At 40.5% G+C, this 8,346-nt stretch overlaps 1 protein-coding gene and 1 pseudogene across 1 annotated transcript; one reads left to right on the forward strand and one right to left on the reverse strand.

The window, feature by feature from the left end:
• Nucleotides 1-1,255: 1,255 nt before the first annotated feature.
• LOC139812937 (uncharacterized) lies at nt 1,256-2,619 on the forward strand (annotated as a pseudogene).
• Nucleotides 2,620-4,145: 1,526 nt separating this feature from the next.
• Nucleotides 4,146-7,190, reverse strand: LOC139812938 (putative RNA-binding protein EEED8.10). The gene is made up of 7 exons (XM_071778133.1): nt 7,139-7,190; nt 6,910-6,983; nt 6,628-6,758; nt 6,243-6,526; nt 5,635-6,140; nt 5,265-5,541; nt 4,146-5,168 (listed from the first exon to the last, which is right to left on the reverse strand). Exons 1-7 carry the CDS (start codon nt 7,188-7,190, stop codon nt 4,777-4,779), a joined length of 1,716 nt encoding a protein of 571 aa, XP_071634234.1. The 3' UTR covers nt 4,146-4,776.
• Between the last annotated feature and the right edge of the window lie 1,156 nt (nt 7,191-8,346).

An 8,346-nucleotide genomic window follows, 5' to 3' on the forward strand; every position in this document is an offset into this window, starting at 1 on the left:
CGGAAGCCGATAAAGTTTATTATTATTATAATTAATAAAATTAAATAATTACATCTTTATTTATATTTTACAGGTTTATGATCGCAGATTATTGCCGTTACCTGAAAAGATATTGCGACGAATCATTTCTAGATATCTATCGTCATAGGCGGTAATTCCTTTTTTTCTTTTTTTTTTCATATTGCATAACGATAATCCATGTCTGGGCCTTGGTAAATATAATATGGGCGAATAAAATGGACTTGACCAAGCGGTATCTGAAATACGTGCCGGCAGATAACGCAAACGTAATAACGAGCCCTCGGTGCAACGTCGTCTTCGTGTAAAGCTGGACGGTCGGGAAGGTAGAATCATGGCTGCTGCTGCTGCTGCCGCTGCGTGCGAACACGTATATACATTTGGGACCTGCGGCTCGGAGAGAAGGTAAATTGAAAGGACGTAAGATGCTTTGTGATACGATTTGTCTTTATATAATTATTTTTTTAGTAATATATATAATTTATAAGCACATATTTTTACAGAAATATCCTATAAAATGTGATACGGTTGAAAGCATAATAACAGGCGCGAGCGGACGAGTTGTTTCATTACAAGTTGACACTCCACATGTAAAGTTATTCTTGGATGTCACGGAGTGGTAAATTCCATACAACTGTTTTATCTACTGTCTCAAGATATAGTGAAAGATAGATTTACGAAAAGATTGAAGAAACGAAGAAAGAAAGACGAAAGGCTCAAAAGTGAGTTTTAGCAAAAAAGATATTTTTAATTTATCTAAATAGAATAAGATTTAAATACATATTTCTTTGCCTCGTCAATAGGGAAGGAAATATGACGCACGGAAAGAGCTACCAAATGCACCATACCTACGACAGACGAGATGAGACGTTTTTACCTATATTGTTAAAATCTCTGGCAAAGCGAAAGGACTTGATTTAGTTATATATATATAAGCAAAGGAAACGCGAACTCAGAGTTAGTAACAGCTTTTGTATAAGACAAATTAAAAATCACCTGAAATTTTTTGCTATATTTTATTTTGTCCCTTTTGTACAGTTATGCGTGTTGGAGTCGATAACAATTCGAGATCGAATTGCATTCTTTGTACGTGGAAGAGAAAGATTCCCAAGTAAAATGTTTGCGTTCAATAGCGGCACATAATGCGGCCATCGTACACAGATCTGTTCGAGCTGTCTGTTTTAACTCCGACAATTTGGCATTGGCTATACCGTTAACGGAGATTTTGTCTGAAATTATGGAACAGGTAGAGTGTCTTATGAAATATGTGTTCTTGATAAGTAATGGATACATATTACACAGAGAGACGTAATAACAAATGTGACAATTTTTAGGGCCAACGCTGTCGTACTTACGCACAGTGCGGTGCGGTTATATGCCTTGATGACGCGCGGTAACGATTCGTGCCGGCCGGTGACAGACATATCTGATTGTTGGTTCCAAGGACGGAAAAATGCTTATTTGTCGATGCATTGCATCTGGGGATATCTTGGAACGAGTAGTGCCGGCGCGCACTCCAAAGAGCTTTGGACCGTGACACATTATTTCCGGATTTGGTAATATTTTTGAACAAAAATATTTTAAAAATTGTTATTAAATTGAAACTTATTGTAATACGTTTTTGTGCGAATAGAAGAAAGGCATTGCCAACGGTGGTGGTAATCGAACGGTTAAATTTTGGAATTTTCAACTTATTCACGATTCTATATAACAATCGGATAAAAGCTCAAGTTCTATCTGTCTTGCACGTAAGGACACGTGCTTAAGCTTGAAGAAAGCGTCCTGTGCGTCGGATCAAGTCCGAATAATAGATTTGTGTGGCTGTTTCTCTATCGGACTGTATTACTATTGAAATCTTCTTTTTCGACACATCATAGATACCGCAGTTATTTTGAGATACATTATTACATTATCTGAAATGTTATCTTTTATCGTTTAATTTTTTTATTGTAGTTATTTGTGTCGCTTTACGGGCGCACAAGCTACGACCGGGGTACTGTGCATGGATATATCCAGCGACTCCACGCGCTCATCAGCCACCGCGCGGTACTGCTGATCGCAACGTCAAGATCTGGGGTTTGGATTTCGGTGATTGCCACACACAAGTCTTTGTTCGCGCACGATGATTCTGTCCACGCGGGTCTCATCTGCTCTCATTCGTGCCTGGAACTCACGCACGCTACTTCTTTACACCTCTGGTATAAAGACCTGGGCAGGATTGAACAATATGGGATGGCTGATATATTTCGAAACATCACCACGCTACGAGTACTGTATTTCATTGAATATTTTGTAATACCGCGTGTTAAATCGGTGATTACGATACTTTTATGATTTTTTAAGGGACACGCTGGATCAAGTTGGAGTTGTTGCGTTTCAGCGAACGGGGTTTTCGTCGCGTCGTGCGGTTCCCCGATAGAGTGTAGTCGGACTGTACGAGAAGAAGACTATATAACGAACCTTTATTATATTACAAGACGAAGCGGAAGAAGAAAGGGAACGACGCGGGAGAACGAATTAGATATACCGGGTCAAAAGCACTGCGGTATATTAGGACAGAAACAACAGAGGCGCGTTACCTTCCAGAAAGACCGTTAACAGTGAGAAAGCTGTAAGTTGAATATCATTAAACTATATACAATTTGCAACACAGGGAATTATAATCTCTTTGTTTTACTACGACTTTCTTATCAGGCTGAGCTGATAATATACTCTGGAATGCTTGGAAATATGCAACCAATGTGAGATGGAATTAAGTAAAGCTCTGTTTCTGCTTCTGACGCAAAGCGCCGCGCCTCTTTCTCTACTGGGAGATGCAGGCTTCTATATAGACGAATGCACGAGAACGGAAGATTTTCTAGTGGAAACTTTTACAAACGAGTTAGGGCGAGGTATATGAATCTGAAAATGTGACGAAGCACGCAATAACGTTTCGTATAAGAATGAATACGTAACTGGAACGTTGCGTTGTTTCAGTGAATTGGAGGAGACGTTACCGCCGCGCATTGTTACCATATTTTGCCGCCTGTGATATTCTTAAGAGACTCCCTAATTTGTTAAAAAATGATTGTCAAGTTGAGCTATTACACAATTTAAAAGTTTATTGTATTGGAAATATAAGTGAGTTTTCTTTTCGTTTACATTATTATATGCTGATTTGAGTTATGGGAATAACAAAGTTTATTTACATATATATATATAGTTTGGTTGAAGAACAGTTATTTTGTGATACGCGCTGAGCGCTGTACGATATACGTAGCGCGCTGTATATCTATATAGAAAAATGTGTGTCTGTTTCACGTGCTGCGTGCATGATGATGCATTTTTTTGAGTTGATTAAATTGAAATCTCAAAATTTAAATTTTTCTCTCATTGTCTTTCCCCCTTCGCCAACATCTTTCTCTTCGTTAATCGGAAACTTTTCAAGTTTAAGGTCGCAGTCGGAATTGATTAAATTTGTAAAATTAACTTTTCTGTACGACACCCTGTATATCTTGAATACACGTATGAGAATATCTTCGACTTGTGTTTTACTTAATGTTTTGCGAATAGCAACGTGTAATATCCGTTATTAATGGTCGTTGTCATTAGTAACTAGTAGCACGCACACTATAGTCAGTCGAGAGTCAGGGCAGAGCAAAAGCGGCGTTAATTTATCTTTAGTATGTTTTCTGGGCATCCTATTATCTGTTTCGTCGCAAACTCGACAGTTATCTGATATGATGGTACGTGCGACGCGCATCTTTTCAAGGAACGGGAAAGAATCAAACGTCTTCGGAGACGCCACCAAGAATGTCGAGAACGTAAGAAGAAAATCAGAAGAAACAAGCGGGAGAAGGCTGTATAAAGAGAGCGATCGTGAACTTGTTGATCTTATCGACGACATAATGAATTTTGTTTTCTTTATTTTTATATCAGCATTTTATTATCGCGTAATACTTGACGTAATAAAAATCTATATACTAAAGATACGATACATATATAAGAGATATATAAAAAATATATTTGATAAAAGATATAATATACACAAATATACCGTGTGGCTGCAACTAAAATCTTAATTAATCTTAAACTCGAATCTTAATTTATCAATGTTTGTACAATGAGATATCACAGCAGAAACGAAATTTATTTCGTTTTGATACAAAAATATATCTCTCCGATACTACATACACCACACTAATGCGGCTCGCGCGTGACTTAAACGGTAAAAAGTTTAAAATATCGTGCACGCTGCTGTATATATACGCGTGTCGCGACACCGTGCGGGAACTGCGCGGGTCCGCGATTATTCCTATGCCTTTCACACTTAAGAGCAGTCTGTCAAACGGACGCTCTCGCCAAGGTAGCGAGCGTACGAAAAAATCCTCCAGGGATAAATAAAAGAAAAAAAGAGAGACAGAAACAAGGGGGCGGAGGAGAGAGAAAACAAACGAATATAAAATTCAGAAATATTTGATATCTCTGCGCGTCAAAAAAACTAATGGAACGTCGCTTAACGTGTTATTTGTACATTTTGTGCTAAATTCGACGGCGTGTCTCGCTTTTGTTCTCAATCGTGCCGGCGTATCGGTGCGCGAACAAAAATTAAAATATAAATTTATAATAAATGAAATGAAAAAAAAAAAAAAAGAAAAGATCGCAATACCGTGACAAATAAAACACACTCGTCTCTCGATCACGCGTAACAAACATAACGCGGCCCGTTGGACGAATCGCAAAATCTTATTCCAATAGCGTCTACCCTATTGAATTATCTCAAAAAGAAAATGAATACAAGTTCAACAGCGTAGGCACTTTCTCTCGACCTATTTCAACTTTGTTGGCGAGAATTCTCGTTGCTCCACATATCATCTTCAACGTCACGTTGTTGGTTCGACCGCTACAAACGTCTTTGGCAACCTCAAGAGTGGAGTCGGTAATATTCCTACATCCAAAGAGATCCAACAATTGTAATTCAGGCGAGGATCGGATGAGCGTTGTCATGGCCCGATCGCTAAATAGACATCTTCGGCACTCAAATTCTTTTAAGCCACGCACGTTTTCCAAGCCATCGTCGGTAAGTAGACGCGTATAATTGACGACTAATTTCTCGAGTTTTACCAACGAGGCGATAGCCGTTAATCCGACATCGGTCACGTAGTAGCAACCTGTTGGATGTAAAAGAATAATTTTAAAATAGGATAAAAAAAGTGGCAAATATACATATATATATACACACACACACACACACAATTGTAATTTACCCGTAATGTCTACGTTGGTAAGCTGCTGACAATGTTGTACCAAATCGACGAGGAAATGGTCCGATACCTTAGGATTGTGCGTGATTTTTAAAACTTGCAGATCGACAAGGTGATTCAAATGCGACATATCCGTCGTTTGTGCGAAACGAAAGTCACCGTTGAGCTCCAATGTTGTGAGACTTTTGCAATGCTGACCGACAACTTGAAACGTGCCTTCAGCTATACGGTGACATTTCCTTATCGCTAGATGTTTCAAATTTTCGAGATTCTTCAGTGCCTGTAACAGAGACGACGACGTGACAATATCACGGATGTGTGTATCACCGATCGAAAAGTTAAAAGTGAAAAGTGAACAACAATCTATATTTACCGTTGAAAGGTGAGTGTCCCCAAGACTGTAGCAACGGTCCAATATGATTGTACGCGTAGTTTGCGCTGGCAAGCCCGATAAGCATTTGCCCGAAATACAATTTCCCGTTATCGCGAGATATCGAAAGTTTTCATTTAGCGCAAACAGACGCTTCAATTCGCTGTCGCATTTGGACGTGAGTGATCCTAAATGAAGCTCGGTTATGTTTCTGCAACGTTTTTCTAACGCACGTATCTCTGACGCGGAAACTGTAAGCGCGGTAACGTCGATATTCGTTAGATTAGGACAAAGTTGCCCGATAACGGTCAACGTGTCTTCGGTCAGAGAATTATTCGGGTCATTTAGATTTATTCGCGTTAGGAATTTGCCACATTTGAGCAATATTTTGCGAAGTACAACCGTAAGGATAGTATTGGTGTACGCGATACCCCACGTAGATGGCGAGAGATCCAACGTCTTGGTGGTGTGCCACGAATGTTTGATTACGTGTCTCCAGCGCTTGCAAACTGTAAATTAATATAGTAGGGGGATAATGTACGAGGTCGCGATATGTATAAAATGTTGGACGCGCCATATGCGTTTGAATAATATCTGTATATTATACTCGCCTATCTCTATGCGGACTCTGTCTACGATTGGCAAAAACTGGAAGATATGTTTCAAGCAATGGTCATTCAGCATATGGATCGATACATTTTCGGTGTCGTTCGGCAAATGATACTTGTGAACGTATTGTTCCGTGCTGAGGTTTGTTTCGCCAGTTTCGATCGAGTCCCCATTTCCCATCGCGTACATGAATGTCTGCTCCGTACTGTCGGGTTGATACCAAGAATATGCGGACCTCACCGTTAAATGTCTGTCGTGCAACGTTATACTCCCGTCTCGCATCGCTCTGCGACAAACAATTGGGCTTACCAACAACCGTATCTCGTTGCGGTCAGTAATTCGAGTAGCGTATATAGCCGTAGCCTCCTATAAAATTGAGAAACTTACGTCGCTGCATCTACCGCTTTGGTAAACGTGACGAACGCACAGTTATTTAACCCTTGATTTTGGTAAACGAAACGGCAAGCGTGGACGTGTCCGTACGTCAAAAAGCACGTGCGTAAATGGTTCTTATTTGTCTGGAATAAATAATGTTTGTCAGACAAACGGAGAGATGGACGCGCCCTGGATAGTCGCCGGACAAATGTAATGGAATTATATATATATATATATATATATATGAGATTTGTGGCATAAAAATTGAGAGAAACAAAGACGAGAGATACAAACCTCCCGAGCCAAATTGCTGACGAATAATTTTCGTATCGGTACGCCGTCAATCATTTCCGAACGTAGCAGGCAATCTGAGCGAAAGGACAGAGAGAGAGAGAGAGAGAGAGAGATGAGACACAGTAGTACAAGAGACAGACGCGTGATTCAGCCCCGTCAAGTTTTCGTTCGAGATGCGCAAAACGAATATGAATATATCGATGCAAAAACGTAATCACAGGCAGCTTACCGTCCGATACCGTTACGTTTTCGGCACGATCCAATTTCGAATTATCGTCCATCGTGTTGGTGATATGTATATTTCTATCTCGCCAAAAGCCTTGTTTCTTCTCTTGGATGCAGGATGATTCGATTCGCTTCTATATGCTTCTTCGCGCACCGAGTCGCACGAGATTCCGAACGTGGTCACGTGTTACGCGCAAAGTAGAAAATTCGATCCTCGTGGGTCCCCCCCACCCTCCTTAAGGCAGTCGCGCAACAAACGCGTGGCATAGGCTGCATAAGCGTAGGCGTGTAAGACCGCGCTCGACCGACGAGCGTGTTACGTCGACATCAATACGGCGACTTTATGCCGGATGCTCATTGGTTTAGCGGTCTTACGTTACGCTAATGCTACGAGCTACGCACGTTTGTGTGCGCGCGATTGGCCTTTAGATATCTCGCCGTAAACGAGGGGAAACGCCGCGTGCGACAGAGTGGTGCGTGGACCAATCGTAAGGCTGCCGCGAATCGCCTGCGGCGAATTGAAAATTTGTGATTGGTCAACGCGCACGCTTTGCCGCATGCGGCGTGTTTTCCCGCGTCTATGGAGTCGTCTCTTGGCGGAAGACTGATAAATTCTTATGCAAACTTGTCGAATGAATACAAATAATTATAATAATAAAGTTACCGTGGAAAAACACCGAATATATATGCGATTTGTTACGAGTAAAAATACGATCAAATTAATCGCAACGTTATAATAACGTTGGTCTTGAAAAATTTATAAATGTTGTCGTACGCGAACGTTCTTTCGACGCGTACTTGTTTAATTGAGTTGAAATAAATCAAGTTGCCTCGCGCAACTACGTGCGCGATCCGCGGTACGCGATGTAATAATAAAAGTGTGCGCGCACACTTTTGTCCGCGCGATGTAAAACGTGCGACTGTTTCGTAGTAAAATTGGCGAGTACTTTGTCGAAATTGAAATTTCTTTCGACAGACTTGTGCGTTTGGTATATAAAAACGGTTCGTCGCTTGACGAATGTATATACGCGCGCGATGTGTACGATAGACGAATTATACGCGTGCGTTTTTGTCCAAAATTTAACGTCTGACTTTGAAACGTAACGTTTTGTTCGTGTCTACGTTGATATTTCTTTCGACAGACCACTTTTCTAACTTTATCTAATTCGATTAAATTTGACGAGACTGCGAAAGCGTGTTTAAATTTTACGA

Source organism: Temnothorax longispinosus, chromosome 5 (genome assembly GCF_030848805.1).
Source record: "Temnothorax longispinosus isolate EJ_2023e chromosome 5, Tlon_JGU_v1, whole genome shotgun sequence".
Lineage (NCBI taxonomy): Eukaryota > Metazoa > Arthropoda > Insecta > Hymenoptera > Formicidae > Temnothorax > Temnothorax longispinosus.

Coding starts and splice junctions, on each gene's coding strand:
- LOC139812938 (XM_071778133.1), bottom strand. CDS start 7,190: ATGGACGATAATTCGAAATTGGATCGTGCCGAAAACGTAACGGTATCG. Junction 6,141..6,242: donor CAGAGTCCGCATAGAGATAG/GCGAGTATAATA, acceptor ATTAATTTACAG/TTTGCAAGCGCTGGAGACAC. Junction 5,542..5,634: donor GGGACACTCACCTTTCAACG/GTAAATATAGAT, acceptor TCTCTGTTACAG/GCACTGAAGAATCTCGAAAA.